Source organism: Monodon monoceros, unplaced genomic scaffold (assembly GCF_005190385.1).
Source record: "Monodon monoceros isolate NGI ecotype Baffin Bay Population unplaced genomic scaffold, NGI_Narwhal_1 Super_Scaffold_2, whole genome shotgun sequence".
Classification (NCBI taxonomy): domain Eukaryota; kingdom Metazoa; phylum Chordata; class Mammalia; order Artiodactyla; family Monodontidae; genus Monodon; species Monodon monoceros.
The window spans coordinates 25,480,658-25,498,802 of NW_021703776.1; the positions used below are offsets into that span (position 1 = coordinate 25,480,658).

General features: G+C 34.1%; 1 protein-coding gene across 1 annotated transcript in view; it reads right to left on the minus strand.

The window, feature by feature from the left end:
• PCLO (piccolo presynaptic cytomatrix protein) overlaps positions 1 to 18,145 on the minus strand; it is a 364,389-nt gene that overhangs the window by 171,656 nt on the left and 174,588 nt on the right. Inside the window, 1 exon segment of the mRNA XM_029232881.1 lies at positions 3,516 to 4,232. Coding sequence (XP_029088714.1) covers positions 3,516 to 4,232 — 717 coding nt within the window.

Here is an 18,145-nt window from a genome sequence, read left to right on the forward strand (position 1 = left end):
AATTTAGTTTCCCCCTCTTTAAAACAGATATAACCAACCAAACCAACGTTCCTATAATAGGTAAGTGGTAGACAAAATATTCTTGCCAAAAAATCATGTGTCAACGTTAATAGTAATAATGCAAGACATACACAAACACATTAATAAAGAAAACTGACACAAAACTGGCCAAAAAAGTTTGACATTACCAGGAAAACCATTTGATATCTGTCTTACATATGTTACTGCTAATAACAAACCTTGACTAAACACATAATGTGCTTAGGCTATTTATAGCAAGTCATCCTAAGACACTATCACAAACTTCTAGAATTTTTGGCAAATAAATATTCCAGTACTTCACATATTTTCAATGAATTGAAATAAACACTTAAAATCGTCTTTGGAGCTGTCTTATTTAATAGTAAAAGACAAAAAAGTCACATAACATTTGGGGAAACTTGATTTTTCTGCCATGGAAACAATATGGTGACAAATTAAACTACATTTCTTTGTCAGCCAATATTGCTGGAAAGAAAGAAAGAACTGTGGAAGGTTCGGGGGAAAATCATTAGAACAAAGTAAGTAGCAAAAGGTTTGGTAATAAAATCAACATGCAGATATTTCTAACATGCTTAGTTTATAATATTCACTAGTTCTGTTTCAATAATAAAATACTTAAAGGATTACTACTGCGAGCCACCAAATGGCTCAATATTCAGTGATTTGTTTAAAAAGGTATATATATATATATTTTAAATGAAAAAACTGTATATTAAATTCTGAGGAGTGGCTCTTTTAATTGGAATTAGTTTTTTAAAAAGGTAAAGTTACATAGATAGCAGTGCATGTGAAATTCATTTACTGTGTCTGTTACAAGTAAGCTGGTCATGAAGATGGATAATTGGAAATCATCGTGTAATTATGCGACATAAAATGACACATCATTTAAAAAAGTTGTCATGTCTGCCTTTTCAGACAAACTTTAAACAGAATGCTTTAATCTTTTTAAACATTGCAGATGAATAACTGCAGTGGGTTTTAAAGTCATTTGTTAAAAGATCATATTTTAAAACACCACATTTTGTGATAGTTAGCAAGGGGAGATGACTGGTATCACGTTAGATTAACATTTATTTCTGGAATTTCCACAAGTTAAAAAAAAACAGTTTTCAATTCCAAACTTAGAAAACAGGTAGCAAGATTTGGCAAGTACAACCTTTGATGCACTTCTCTCATTTCTGGTATATCCTGTGGATAAGCTTTTTTGTTATGGAGCATCATTAAAACTAAAAGTCAAAATACCAAAATAAACTTAAGCTGAATTTCAAAGAACTCTATCATAAAATTTTAGAACAAGATTTTCAAACACTGAAGCACAGTCAATCCAAGCTCTCTCTAAAATGCTATTATTAATCATATTTTACTGTGATCAAATGTATATATTTAAATAAATATAATAAAAATGGTGATTTTAGCTTATTTCACTGACTTACACATTTCTGTGAATGTTTATATTGCAAATAATATGTTAGTAATAGTGCACAGATTTAATTTAGAAATAAATATATATACACATATTGAAGTCGTTAAAAGAAAAAGTAGTGGTAAAAGGAAATGATAAAAAAGTGATACATTTGTAAAATAAAATAAAATGTAGTACATTAACAAAATATTTGGATACTTCTTGTTTAGATTATATTTAACAAACAATAGAGAATCATTAGAAATATCTGAGTGATAGAGTTAAATTATCTGAACTCTGGAAAATAATTATCTGATAACTATATACTGGAGAAGGGAAAAAAAGAAGGCCTAGTGACTAGTAATTAGATTACCCAAATCGTTGGTAAAAGGTCACGAAGACCGTTAGGATACTGTCCTTAGGAATAGGAGCTAAGCAGAAACTGCTTCTATAGAGAGTTGGATATGATTTGAACACACTGAGTTCCAGTTTACAGTGAGTTTCTGAAGTGGAATGATCTACTCAGTATTTGAAAATGTAGATCTAACACTCAAGAGGGGCAGAAGGTGCACAAGGAGAGTTAGGAAACATTCATGTGGCTCCCCTAAGAGGAAAGAAGACAGAGTTCAAAGAAGAACTGATCGGAAAAGAGAAATTAATAGAGATAATCAAAGTAGAACTCATAAGGGGTGATCAGAAAGACAAGAATAGAACAAAAAGGGAAGAGTCATGAAGCTTCACAAAGAGAGAAATGGCAAAAAGCATCAAGTTCTGCAAGGTGGTTAACTGGGAGAAGCAGCAGGTGGTGGTGGCGGGGTAGCTAGATCCAGCCATTAGAATGGAGAATACATAGGCATCTGCTTTCTCTGAGTTGGATAAACTCATATAACAAAGGAAGATCAGGATTTATTTAATGAGTGAGGTCTTATATACCAGAGACAGTCTAGTAACCATGTGTTAAAACTGTAAACAATACAACAACTGAACCAGGGTTGGGATGGACTAAAAGTTCTAATTAGAATTCTAATATTAAGTTTTAATACCAATGAATCATTTCGTTTTCCTGCAAGTCATTGCTGCCATCTGTGAATTAAAATTATTCAGCCTGATATAAGATCTCTTGAAGCTCTAAAAAGAGTTCAGAGTTCCTCTATAAATGGTATTATTGCCCGTGCAAATATAGGTTAAGATGAGGTACCCTTAGAAGTTTCCACTAAAGAAAAAGAAAATATATAAAGAATAATATATATTCCAGATGATGCTTGGATTATAAATAACCCTCCAATATTAAACACACTGAATAAAACTGAACAAGATATATTATACTGATTTCACACTAAATACTAAAATAAACTTAAAAAAAATGTTTCTCCTGAATTTTAGCCATGCTTCTTTTTTTTAAATCACAATTATTTAATCATTTTATGGTTGACCACACCTTAAAAAGCTTTCAAGTGAGAAGAAACTTGAGTCTGGCTTAACCAAGTGGTTAAGTAAACAGAAATTCCAAGACAAACATTATTTTATGTTAAAGGAGGATACTGATTTTATGTTCATAGTGGAAGGAAAAAGCAATCATTTAAAATTATAAGAGGGCTTCCCTGGTGGTGCAGTGGATAGAACTCCACGGTCCCAACGCAGGGGGCCCGGTTTCGATCCCTGGTCAGGGAACAGATCCCACACGCATGCTGCAACTAAGAGTTCACATAACACAACTAAGGAGCCCACCTGCCGCAACTGAGGAGCCTGCCTGCCACAACTAACACTCAGCACAACCAAATAAATAAATATTAAAATAAAATAAAATTATATGAAACCCTTCTTTATCACTCCATAGATTTTTATAAATTATTTGATCAGCATAAAAGCTAATAAATGTTATAGCTATGCTTTATTTAAATTAGATTAAGCTGTCAGAAAGCCAAAGTTCATCATTTTAGCAAACAACTGTTACATTTTTCTGAAAACGCTATTAATTGAAGGCTTTCACTTACAAAATTACCATTAAGCACTCAGTGTACTTAGGTGGACATTAGTAAATCTACAAAGTTAGGAAAAAAACGTAACTTACTGTTTTTTCCTTCCTAGGTTCCATCTGATCAGGCTTTGCCGAGCATGTTGCCTGTGGCTGTTCTTTTATTTTTTGAGTCATTCCATCATCTTTCTTAGACAAACTCTGAGGTGCACCAGATGGTAAATCTTCCATCTTGGTCAGTGGTTGTTTCTTTTCTTGCACTGCCTCTGGAGCCACTCTGCCTTCAGGTTTTTCTTCAGCAATCTGTACTTGAGTTTTAAGTAAGTCATATTTCTGTTCCTCCTCTAGAGCTGATGTTTTTGCTCCTGGGGGTAACTTTTTGTCTTCAAGAGCTGGCCTTTTGTCTTTAAGGGTTGGCTTTGTTTCTTCAAGAGGCGGCTTTTTTTCTTCTAGGAGTGGCTTTTTGTCTTCAGGGGTTGGCTTCTTTTCTTGAGGGGCTGAAGTTTTGTCTTTCTCTAGTTTACTCTCCTCCTGGATTTGATCTGTGGTTCCCTTAGGGGGAATTTTTTCAACTGAAGGTGTTTCTTTCACTTCTTCTGGAATGATATTTTCACCTTCTGTTTTTTCTTCTTGTTCCCTCTTTTTCACTTTTACTTGGGCAGGCATTGGTATTTTCTGAGACGGTTGTTCTGTAGGGACAGGCATAGGAGAGGCTTTTGGTCCTGTCTGTGTAGGTGGCATTTTGCCCATGTCTCCAAGCTGTCCTGATATTGCTCTCTGGGTTTGACAATTTAAACAAAGCCATTCCTGAATCTGCAGATAAAACAGAAATTAAAAGATTAACTATATTATATACATCTGTTCTGGTGCATTTACCAAGGTTAGCACTTGGCAATTTCTAGCTGCTTTTTTGTATATGGAGAAGGTGGGTCATTGTTTTCTGGATCAATGAAAACGGTGACTTTTAAAGAAGATTGCAAAAAGACTATTTGAAATCTAAAAACAGGAGTCCTTAGAGATCAGCAATTAACTCACCTCACCATAAAAAAAAGAAAAAAATGCATCAAAGATAGACCCAGGGGAATATCAATTTTTTGGTTAAAAAAAAATCTGAATTTGTTCCAAATACAACTATTTTTAAGCCTAGTGCCTTCAAAATTGTGTTTCCATTCAAAAACTATTAAATTTCATAGTAAGTTTTTTTTAGGACTTAGCCTATAATCTCCTGTCTCTTGACTTGGATCAAATGTAGTTCTATCCACCAGAGCAGAACTTTTACAAGGCACACGTAGAGTTTTCAAGAATCACTTGTGCATAATTCTCCATCTAATTTAAGATTAAAAAATAATGTCATTCTTAATAATAGTCACATTTCTCATGCAATTGTGTCAAGAAGCATTCACAGGTTAAAATTGTCTGATATTCTTTTTCCCCAGAGTTTTCTCAATTGCTAATTAAAACACTTCCTTATACCTCTAAGTGTAATCTATGGGCCACCTGCACCAAATCACCTGCGGTTGTCCCTAGACATGCAAGTTCTAGGAACTACACCAAAACAAGTTTATCAGAATCCTGGGATAGGAGAAGGAGGATCTGCCTTTTTAATAACCTGTTGGTTAAATTTTTTGCAAACTAAAGACTGAGAACAACCCTCTCATAATACATATAAATAATCACATGGGAGAGAGATTGTTAGACCAATAATATTGCAGAATTCCCCCCTTATTGTTGTATGTTGTGCTTTTTCTTACATCATACCTATTAAAATGTAAGAAATAAAGACTACACATGTAGCTTCTAATTGTTACCATTTAATGAGTACCTATTCTCTAAAGCACATGGTTGGAGAGTCATGCAAATAATATCGTGTTCGTATGTTGTACTGTCTTCTGAGAAGTTCAATTTCAAACTGCTTTTCATATTGGATCATTCTTTCCAGTACCACAACTTTAATTATTTAGAGACAAAAATCATTTATTGTTTTAGAATATTATTGGACATCTGAGATTCATTTCTTACTTCAGCTTTCCATTTCTTTAAAGACATAAAAAATGTTGCTTAATACTAATGACTGTTTTGCAATCTGTAAGCTGTTATAATTCTTACTTGGTGATCTAAAAGAGTAAAGACCCAAGTCAGTTATTTAATTTCAGTAAAATGTTGTCTATAAAACATTAGTATGTATTACGGGTTCATTTGCGTTTTGTGTTATGATCATCCAATACCAATTCTGTTCTTGATTTCATGTCTAAGCAGCAAAAAAGTGAATTGTGGCTTCTCTATATAGTAACTTTATACAGAGTCTTGGGAAAGAAACTGATTTGATCCCTATGTCAAATTCTAAAAGCTCCAGCCCTTGTGCTGAATAGTCCCTAGAGGAGGTACTTCTATAATACCTACAGAAAATCAATCTTAACCTGTCCTGTGGTTTTAAAAAACATTACTTGGTGGGGCCACATCTTAGGATATTTTCATTCAGAGACTGACATTTTAAAAAACAAAAACAGACACAAATAGCTGTGTCATTGTGCTGTTTTGTCACATGGACTCTAAAAACCAAATGCAGGTGTGTGCTATGCATTCCTGTCAGGGCAGGTCTGAATGTAAATAAGTTAGGAAGTTTTTAATATACCAGAAATAAAGGTTTCATCCCACTGGAAATTCTTGTCAATTATAAAAATGTGATTACTTTATCTGAGTTTTAGGGACAAATTATACTTAAAAGGTGTCGTCTCTTGCTACTTATAGCATACGATGCCACAGTGGTACACAGCTCTTGTTAAAAGGAAAATGTGTTGAGAAAATAAATGTAGTGATTATTTCAAGGTAGTATACTCATTATTTTCATACATTTGAAAATTTAGGTAAGAGGATAAAGAGTATACTCTATTTAATCTACTACGTCACATAAAATGCTCCATTTTCCTGATTTAAAATAATGTTTGATAAACCTACAAGCAGTGATAACCCACTCACTACTAAAAGCAAACAGAAGGCAATAGCGTCAGTCTAAGAGAAAAAGAACGTTACGTTGAGAGCCTCATTGGCTAGTTCAAATTCGTGTTTTGCTTAAATTTGCATCCTGATTCAGTTAAACGTAGTATCTTTTTTCTTTTGGCCGTGCTCTGCAGCTTGTGGGATCTTAGTTCCCCAACGAGAGATGGAACCCAGGGCCCTGTCAGTGAAAGCGAGGAGTCCTAACCACTGGACCGCCAGGGAATTCCCTAAACCAATTATCTTTAGTCAGTACTATCCTGTAATTATTTTTAACATGATGTTGCTACACGTGGTCACTTGGTTACATGACTGATTTGTGTTTTGAAGAAGATTATAAGGCCAAGCTTAATTTTTTTTGACTTTACACTTTGTCACCAAAATTAATTTGGAAACTGATGTTACTATCATGTCAAATAATTATAACAGCATTCACTTATGCATCTATTCTGTATATCTCTAGTCTATTTATAGCTATGGATTACATATACTCTTGGGAAATTATACGTGCAAGGCTTATTTGATCAGGAACTCATACTCGAGTAGAAGAAAGAAGACATGGGTTAAAAATAAGTATAATATGCAGGGAAAAAATTAAGGAAGATGGAATGGATTTAAAAGGGTTATCTGATGAATCCATTTAGAACATAAGGAATTTGATAAATTATAAAGCACACAAGAGTATTTTTTCATCAATTAGAAATACTGAATTGGTGGTCTTATATGTGTGTCTCTTCTTTCTGCAGCCCTAGAACCAAAATTAGACCACCAACAAATTCAGCAAGTAGAGGAAATTATAAAATCAAAAAGGACTGAAAGGGAAAAAACACTATAGTAACATCAAAATTTTGTATTTCTTTAAACATATAAAATTAAATTTTGTTTATTAAGAGAAAGGACAGGAAAAGGCAGAGGCTAGGGTAAAATCAAAAGTAGGAAGGAGAAAAGTAAAATTGATCAAATTTTGACAAAGTGGAGAAAGTAAAAAAGAATTTTCAAGAAAGTTCATTCAGGACAATATAGGCCATCACCATTATCACATCATCATTAATTATAGACACAATTACTAGAAAAATTTTCTTCACAAAAGACAATTTGGGAAATACTCTATAACCACATAAGATGATGTAAAAACCTGTGGTTCACAATTTTTTTTGCCTTTTTTATCAAAAATAATCCCAAAGATTTTCGTATCACTGTTCAGGAGCCTAACTTAAGAAGTATTATATTTCTGGGTCCAAAGAAATGTATCTCCACTCTTAGTTCCTCAATAGCCACGATACTATTAGACACAACATTATTAAATAGTCATAATGTTCCTAGTTCAGCAGCAATCTGGAGAATTAAGCAAGATTTCTTAAATTCTATTAAAATTCAATGCATAATATATCACTGCCATATATGACTTTTACTAGCTGAAAACTCTTTCTATAATAGTTACAGTTGTGACACACATGACTATTCATATTTTGCCTTAAGGTTAAATATAAAGTAAGTTACAGTTTTATCTTTGAAGCATTTCCTTATAAAGACAGTGAGACAATCAGAAAATGAATATATATTATATATAATGTACTGTATATTACATATATAAACTGAAGGCATTTCTATTATATTACTGAGTTTATTACACAGAAAAATAGAAAATATAGATCTTATGGAGGCTTTTTAAAAAACATACTAGTCATTATTATGGATGCTCTTAGGCCATTTCCATTTGTTTTTCTGTGTTTTTAAAATATATTTTATTCTCAGTATACTGTAAATATCTCCTAATGGTATAAACACATTAAAAGTTTACATTTCATCTATATTATTATTAAATGTTTTAAATAAATTCAGAAGAGTCTATACTATGAGACCAATCACATTTTTGAGTACTTTAATGTTAATATCCAGGATATCAAAATTCATCTCCAAGTAGGAACAATTCTGATAAATAAAGTGTATAAAAAATAACTCCACGTTGATCATGACGTATTAGAATATATCCAGTTGCCAGCTAGAACACGTTAATAAAATGTATTTATTTTAACATCAAATCACCAGGGCTTCAAAACAACACTCCAAAAATCCATTAATCTTAAGAGCAGAGTAGGAAATGAAGGCAGTAAAAACCCCCCAAAACGGATGCTGCTGTGCTACTCAGCATTTTTCGATCAATAAGTAATTTTCTTTATATAACATTTCAGCTGTAACTATAGCAACAATACCATTAAGGAAAATTTCAGAACTTCAGGCCCGTCTATTTATTTTTCTAAAAATCTTTTCTGAAGCATGATAATAAGACCTGCAGCAGGTTTAAAACCTGCCATTAGACTATAAATGGTAGAGAAGTGATGGTCCCAAAACCTACACGAGCATTCACATTTGTGTCTGAGAAACCTTAATAGTATCGTAACATGAATTTTCATTAAAAGACCAACTGGACTGATTTGAAAGCTCATATACTTTCCATCAATAGAAGTATCTAAGTAGAGACTGGGTGGCCCCTACTTAAAATTCTGTAAAGGAAAACCAAGCAATCAAGGGGATTGGTACTATAATACCATTGAGTTTCCTGCCTACCATGAAGCTTTTGAGTCAACAATAAATATTTTACACACATTTTTGTCTGTTTATTTGCTTATCATTCAGAATGTTATTTTTTTTAAGCTAAGAAATAATTACACTAATAATCTGCTTAGACGTCACTGTTTTACTTACTGACACATTCAAACACTGGGAAGCAATGTTATCTGCAACTTGTCACTTGTGTCTATGCCCCCTATAGTCTCGGCATTAGGGTTGTTCTATTTCTCTAAGGCCCACACACTCTTCAACTTGACATTCTGAAAATCAGATTTTTTGCTTGTTAAATTCCTAAATCTATTTCCTTTGGTCATTTGTAAAAGGGAAAAGGATTGAGTTCACAGTTGATACACTTTTTTTTTTTTTCAGATTACACAATTGTTCAGACTACACAATCAGGATATTAAAAATCTGTGATCATTTATGAGACTACATTTTACAAGTGAATGTAGTAATGTGTTTGTGATACTTCTATTACTGTGTCCCTCCTAAAACTGAATGGGATTATTTTTGTTCCTTTTATAATCATTGAAACAAGAATAACTCATATCCAATATATATAATTGACTGACTGAGGCTCTTCCTTATTTACTTCATATGTAGATGTAAGAATTCTATTAGAATATATTAGAACATTAACATTGATATGCAAACTAAGAAAAAAACAAGTAGGCAATTTAAACATCAATTTCCAGTGGAGTTAGTGAATGTGAAGGGTAACATACCAATAAGGAAACCTAACAGAATATTCGTACTTTTAGGAACCTGCACTGGGGTTATCATTCTTAGGTCTAAATTGATCATTGGTCATGTCCCTATTCGTCTCATCTTTTATGTTTATTTCTGTAAGACCTCCAAACCCTTATCTATCACATGAAGTCTGTTTCACTCATTTGATGTAAGTTTCTATATAACATGTGTTTCTGCATAATGTAAAACTACATAAACATTTCCATAAATAGCAAGATGCCAACTAAATATACATGCCATCATGTATATTACACCAGGGATTAATATTACTGCATACTGCTGATTGACATTTTTCTACGTCCAGTTTTCTTTGAAGAAAACCAGGATCATTTTTCTAGTCACTTTCTCATCACAACTAATAAGTATTTTCCTAAACTAAGAAAGTAAACTCTGGGGCTTCCCTGGTGACGCAGTGGTTAAGAATCCACTTGCCAATGCAGGGTACACGGGTTCGAGCCCTGGTCCGGGAAGATCCCACATGCCGTGGAGCAACTAAGCCCGTGCACCACAACTACTGAGTCTGCGCTCTAGAGCCCGTGAGCCACAACGACTGAAGCCCGCGCGCCTGGAGCCCGCGTTCCGCAACAAGAGAAGCCACCACAATGAGAGGCCCTCGCACCGCAACAAAGAGTAGCTCCCACTCGCCGCAACTAGAGAAAGCCTGCCTGCAGCAATGAAGACCCAACGCAGCCAAAAATAAATAAATAAATAAAATAAATTTATTAAAAAAAAAAGGTAAACTGTTTGATGTTTTAAATACCATTACATAAATAATATATAAATACACACAAGCATTCATTAAAATACCTCTGAATAATTACATTAACACAATTTTGACAGAACTTGTTGAGGAAAATCAGGGGCTTAGTTTTCTTTTGGAAATATAGATACCTGAAAATGAATATTTATATTTATGTAAATATGTATATTTATTTGCATGGATGAGAACTAAATAGGGTTAATTTCCCTACAATGTCTTCTTTCCTTCTTTCCTTTCTACCTTCTTTCCTCCCACCCTCTCTCCCTTCCTTCCTCTCTCTCTTTCTATCTGGATAGAGGGCAGCAGGAACAGAGAACAGCTCACTAAAACTGTTTTGACTAAGTAATCTACCTGATTTGGGTTCAGTCAGAAGCACTATGATATCTGATCGCCTACCAGTGTGTATAAAGGACAACTCCAAGGACACAGATGATTTCTCACTGGTAACCAATGATGCACTAAACTTAAGGGTAATCATATGTACTTATTATGTTGACTTTAGCTAACTTGGCTCTAAGCAAAAATTGAAGTCTCAAAGGTAAGACATCTGTGGATTCACGACATTTCTATTTGTGATTAATTGTTCTAGTGTACTACACTTTGGGCTGATATTTATATAAGTTTAACATAAAAAATAAGCAACAGTTTAAAAATGTATTGTTTATGTTATATGAATATCAACTTCAAGTTTTTATATAATCAGTTCTCATCCCTCTGCTTTTATAGACTTGTATTTTATTATCTCCTATTACATGAGGTATATATTTTGCATGTGTGAATAATTACATCAAAGAAAAAATACCTTTTTAGTCTTAGTCACTAGTCAGCACTTCAGGCAATGTGTGACTGAATTTTAAAATAAGATTTATTTTGAAGAGTTTAATACACTTCATCACAGATGTTAAAATTACAAAGTTATATGCTTTTGGAAGACAGATTATTTAAAGCACATTACAGCTGGATAAAATTTACCGAACATTTTACAGGATAAATAAAAACCAATCCCAATTTTAAATTTAAGCATCATTGTGAATATAATATTCAAAGACAGAATAATCTCACAGACTAGGGAGCCTGAAATATATCGGAAAGGGGCTTGCACAACTGGATGATAGAGAATGAATGCAAGGTGACTGGGGAGACTGGCTGGGTGTTAAGCCCTCCTACAATGCAGAAGAACATGGTGCAGTACTGGCGGTTCTTTGTACCAGGAAGAATCAATGTGTTGATTCGGCAAGGTGTAAACTTGTCTAAGCTGAACTATGTTTCCTAAGATTCCCTTCCCTAAACGTTTCCCATTATAGTTTAGCACCAGAGACCTTTTGTGTGAGATGTGGAGGCCAGAAGTGAAGCAGTAGCCACCTTACCCTTTGGATGCTCAGAAAGTTTGGGTACAATCACCAGGTGCTGTTGAAGTTCATCCATACTGTTACTTATTGTTTGGCTTGGGGCAGCAGGCAGGCATGCAGCTGCTCTACTTTCCTCTGAATTCTCCTTCGGCATCTTCATCAGCTTTTAGGCTGGACGCAGTGAAAACAGACACGTGTTCTGGTCTGTCCCCATGGCTTCCAGCTTGTCCTTGCTCTCAACTACTCTAAATTCATCGTCCTTCCCTCTACCAGCCCTTTGGACTGCAAGCTCCACTGGCCTTTCAGCACTTTCCCTGCTCCCACCAATGTGTAAGGACAAATTCCTAAAATAAATCCCTGTTATATACATTCTATACTTGCTAATAGTTTTGCTTTTCTAATTAAAGTCGACGTGATACAGTCACGCTGAGTCTGTCGTTATTCAAGATATGATGACTTTTTATCATTAATGTTGGTGTATGTTCAAAGTAATTCTGATAGACTATTTCTGATTTTAAGTTGCATGGCAAAGAAAGTACACTTCACTGGAATTCAACAGAAATAGTGACTGTCTTTTGAGTCTGTCAGTGTGACATGTATAAATGAGTCATTTGAAAGGTTTTAGTTTTTAAAACTGTTATGGTAAAATATTAAAAACAGTCATCAAAAATAATTTGTGACATACACATACAATGAAAAAATTTTAAAGGGTTGAACACCCATGTACCCACTATCCACTTAAGAAATAGAACACTGTCAATATCTTTAGAGACAACCAGGTGCCCTCTGCAATACCATCCTAGTCTATACTCACCACCAAAAACTGCTATATTAACTGCTGTATTGTTAGACCTTTGTTTTTTGTTGTGGTTTTAACATTATACATATACTTTTAATATACTGTTTGCTTCTGGACATTTAAAAACTATATAAAAATAGTTTTGTGCTATCCTTTTTTCTTCTTTTTATTCTTTTCAGTGAACACTATCTTGGTACAAAAATCATCTATGAAGTAAGTGTGGAGCATAAAGAATAACTTTAGGGCTTCCCTGGTGGCGCAGTGGTTGAGAGTCCGCCTGCCGATGTAGGGGACACGGGTTCATGCCCCGGTCCGGGAAGATCCCACATGCCGCGGAGCGGCTGTGCCCGTGAGCCATGGCCGCTGGGCCTGCGTGTCCCGAGCCTGTGCTCCGCAATGGGAGAGGCCACAACAGGGAGAGGACCGCGTACCGCAAAAAAAAAAAAAAAAAAAAAAGGAAAAAAAAAAGAAAAACTTTAAAGTGAACACCTGCGAGCCACTGATTCAATTAAAGAAATAGAACATTATCATTATATTTAAAGCGTCTTTCAGACTCACTCCTTTATCTTCTCCTTTGAGTTAATTACTATCCTAACTTTTGTGTCTATAATTATGACATTTTGGGGTATATTTTTACCCTATGTGTTTGGATCCCTAATAATATACTGTTTGCTATTGACAATTTTGAAAGATGGTCACTACATTTCTTTTTTATTTGATTCCCTATGATTTTAGAGTTAAAATTAAAGTGTCGTTATCTATTTATCTATCTCTTTCAAAATCAAAGTATTTCCTCAAATCCAAGCTATGGTGCCATTAGCAAGTATTGATGATGATAAACATTATGTATAAGACCATAGCTAGATGTAGGCATTGTTACAAACTAGAGAGTGCATGACTTACCTGAACTCATTTAACTACATTTTTTAAAATATTAGAGACCCAACAAAACACATCTGTGTCAAACTCAGGTTAGGAACTACCAGTGTACACTCCCTTCACTGTAAGGTCTTCACCAAGTTTTTAATTAAAAACTTGGTGAAGACCTTACAATCTGAGTTATCTCAGATTACTCAATTATTAAGAGGCTAATTTTTAAAAGAGACAGTATGATTATTCAAATATTAAAAAATATGGATAGAGTTTAACTGCAGGGCAAGAATAGAGACGCACATGTAGAGAAAAAACGTGTGGGATGAATGGGGAGTGTGGGATTGACATATATACAGTACCATATGTAAAACAGATAGCTACTGAGAACCTGCTATATAGCACAAAGAGCTCAACTTGGTGCTCTGTGGTGACCTAGATGGGTGGGATGGGGGGCGGGGGAGGGAGGTCCAAGAGGGAGGAGTACATGTATACATATCGCTGATTCACTTCGTTGTACAGCAGAAACTAACACAACATTGTAAAGCAACTATACCCCAAGTAAAAAGATTTTGAATACTCAATTTTTAAAGTTTTTACTTTACACTTAATAACTAACCAATATTGAGAAATCTCAGTGACACTCTGAAGTAGTGTTATTAAATTCATTCATAGGGTATTTATCACATTTCCTATAATATGCATTTTATTCTGAGTATCAAATGTTTGATCTTTGCTCTTAGAACCAAAGTGATTATATAAGAACCAACAAAAACACAATAAATATATATTCATAAATTACGTGTAAATAATACATACTATAGTATACTATAATATAAATTCATATATATACCTCCTCATTCAGTCAAATGATGTAATTAAGGTAAAAATGATAAAATCAGGATTAGGAAGGTAGCAACCAAATTGGTCAAGTCAAGCAAACCTAAATGCAGTAGAATTTACTGTGGGCTATATGACAGGCCAGACAGATTCAGAAAACAGAAAAAATGGACCAAAGCTTAAAAGGCAGGACACCCACACACACACAATGTACATCCTTCTTAGCTGGAATATTACAAAAAAGTAGATAGCTACATGGATAATGAAAACAATATATAATTCATAATTCATATATGGAAGACAATTATCCATTATATAGCCTAGGCTAAAATTAGTAGGAATAAAGAAAAAATATCAAATTCAAGTAAACATTTAAGAAAGACTTTGTTCCTCAACATGGTATGACCAGAAGCATCTGTTTTAAAGCTAGTCATTTCTTTAAGCTGTTCTTTTTCCTGTAGCCATTCATAGACTTTAGATTGAAGTCTCTTATACTGACCCTGAAATCCATTTGTATTTAAAAAATATATATGCATAAATATACACACATAAATATATTGAAATATTGCTTTTTTATAGGATTACCTGTTCATGGAAAATTTTTGAACACTTTGAAACAATCACTGACCATTAAATTCAATATTCTGATTCCACTAAATATTTTTTAAGAATGTAATTTTTAGTGATGATGCAATGACCAATTGTGTGGATGGATTTTACTTTATTTAATGATCTCTCTATTAGAGGAATATTTTAAATACGACAATGCAAATGTAAGTCAGAATGTCAATGCAAGGATGTAGAGAGTGGTTTAAAGTAGCTTGTTTAATTTCATATATAAAATACTATTCATTTGCTTCACTATCTGGTACTCAACACTATGCCAATAATGTGTATTATATATTCAAGACATTCATAGTTCAATCTTTTGTTTAGTATTATATTGCTGCCAGCAAATAGGCAGATGTAGCCCGTCTAAGCCTGAAGACTCATTAGTTACTCGTGGAATCTACGAAAGAACAGATATTTCAAGTAGGTTTAACTTCCACATGTGTTGTTTGTCTCTGGTCTTAGAGCCAGTAAGGATGGGATGTGGTGATGAGGGATTGAGATTGGCAGACTAGACAGTATGAAAAGTCAAATTGGCAAAGATATTATTAAATATTAGGTATCAAAACCACTACCATTATCCTGTTCATTTGTGCATTGCATATGCTACTAATTGTAGAACTATACTATAGTTTAATGGATACATAATAACAGAAAGTAAATACCAGCTTTTTAATAACCAGGTATTAAATAAAGGGTATAAATTCAATTGATGTTTTTCTTTTCTTTTTTTTTTTTCTTTACTGCTAAAGAACAAGCGAATTTACTGATGGATCCTACCAGATTCCAGGTCTCAGCCTCACAACAAGCATCCACTAGAAAGACCACTGAAATAGTCTGAGGACTGACCCCAGTCTGTATACCTTAGCCATCTCGAGGAGCCTACAACACCCCAGTCAATTCTTGTTATCTAGACTCTCATTCTCCATCTCATCAAATTTGCTCAGTGTTTCCCAGACAATGAGAATGTGACAACAGGGATGAGCCAGGGCGAAGGGAGGGGCAGACAAAGAAAAAAGGGAAAAGGTCTCACCAGAAACACATGGGATGTTTAGTTTTCACACCTATTCATATTGCTGTCAGGATCAATGTCAGAGTGGTGTTGTCAGGAACATGTGGTGTTCTAAAGCCCTTGGAACATACCAGAGGCAGAACTGCTCTAAGGGGAAGTTAGCGGTGAGCCTCACTGCCTAAAACGTTCAGCTGAATCAAATGAACATTTCTGAGTCAGAAAGTGGCATGATTGAGTATGTCATCTTGGAAAGAATCTGGTAAATCTACCCTGAAAATAAACAAGAACAACACTGCTTTCTGAGTCTTTAAGTATGCATAGTGCTCTTGGCTAAAAAAAGAACTGTAAGACAGAATTCTCATTTTTAACAGATAACTGATTTCCATTTAGCATGTAACTTCCTCCCTAGGCTATATGCATTTATTTGAAGAGGACAAGTTTTCCCTGAAGGAACGACAGTGCAAGGCAGAGATTACAAGCTTGCACAGATGACTAGGGTGGCAACAGAAGAAACTGAATGAGGGAACTGACAAAGTAAAGAAAAACTATTCTAATTTACAAGTACCCTAATGATTTTAAAATGGAAGGAACACAAGTTTTGGGAGCCAGTCAGTACGCCTAACTCTTTTAATCCTTGTAACCTAGGAAAGAGTTTCTTTAAATATGTTCGTTATACAGATGAAAAAATCGAAGCACAGAAAGAAGTAATATCCTTCTCAATATCTAAAGCTAGAAGTGGCAGATGTCAGAGATGAGGCCATAGCTGTAGATTTCGATCTTAAAAAATATAAAGGGTACTTAAACCAGAGTTAGAGGTGGGATTTCCCAGGGATGATGTGGAAAAGAAGAAAACAGAGGGCAGATTCTTGGAGAAGAGCTCCATTTAGACAAGAAGGAAAAACAGCAAAGCATACTAAAACAGGTTCATACAAGAAAGTGGGAGGAAAACCAGCAGTGTTTAGTAAACTCAAGCAAAGAAAGGTAAGGACTTCAAGGAAGTGATAGGCAACACTGCCAAGTATTGCACTGAGGTTAAATAACATAGATCTCAAAAAGGTTGGCAGACATGTCTTTTTTTATCATTGAACCAAGTACCCTATTTATATATGAACATATATATATAGATTTCTTAATTGTTTGCTTTGTTCCTCTCATCTTTGCAATAATTGTTTTGATTTTTCTCAAGTGGTCAGCATACCTGACTGTGAACAATTGTTTTACCAGTGATTAAATATGTACTTCTACCTGAAAACAGTGAGTTATGATGTATATTACATTGTTTCATGTTTATGTGATAAGTTTAAGAATTTAAAAACACAAATGAAAAAAACTCTAGAATTAAATTCACGTTCTAAGTTAGAATATTTCTTTAAACAACATTAGATTTTGAAGTAGAAATGTATTTGTGGGTATGATTTTTTCCTTATAGAGCATTAAATAATTAGACTTTATGTGAACTAGTTACCATAGAATGAAACTCAATACTTCTTCCTTTCTTCTCTCCCAGTTTTTAAAATGGAAAAATTGGTTAAGATGTAAATATAAGAATATTCTATATGTTTTGTATATTAATGCATTCATTGAAACTACTGTGATAACCTTTATTCCTGGAGAAGTTACTGAGCTATCATACTGTATAATTCATTCAATTAATTTCTCATTCCACATATTTTCACCAGATACTATTGGGCTCTGTCAAGACAGAGATTAAACACACAGTTACTTAATAGGACGAGCCCAAGGTCTAGCAGAAAAAAACCCCCACAAACTTACTATCCTTATGATAAATGTCAGTAGAAAGTGCTCTGAAAGCATGATAAAGATGCAACTAATGTAGAACAGAAGACAGCGAGAGTCAGGGAAGGCTTTTCAGAAGAAGTGACAACTGGGATCAACTGTGAAGAACTAGTGTTAGCCAGACAAAGGAGAGCATGCTAGGCTGAGGGTTTTGGTTGTGTTTTAATACTACTGATATACTGATACAATCTATGCTAAATAAAAAATTTTGTATATTTTGGAGATTAATCCTTTGCCAGCTGCTTCATTTGCAAATATTTTCTCCCATTCTGAGGGTTGTCTTTTCTTCTTGTTTATGGTTTCCTTTACTGTGCAAAAGCTTTTAAGTTTCACTAGGTCTCATTTATTTATTTTTGTTTTTATTTCCATTTCTCT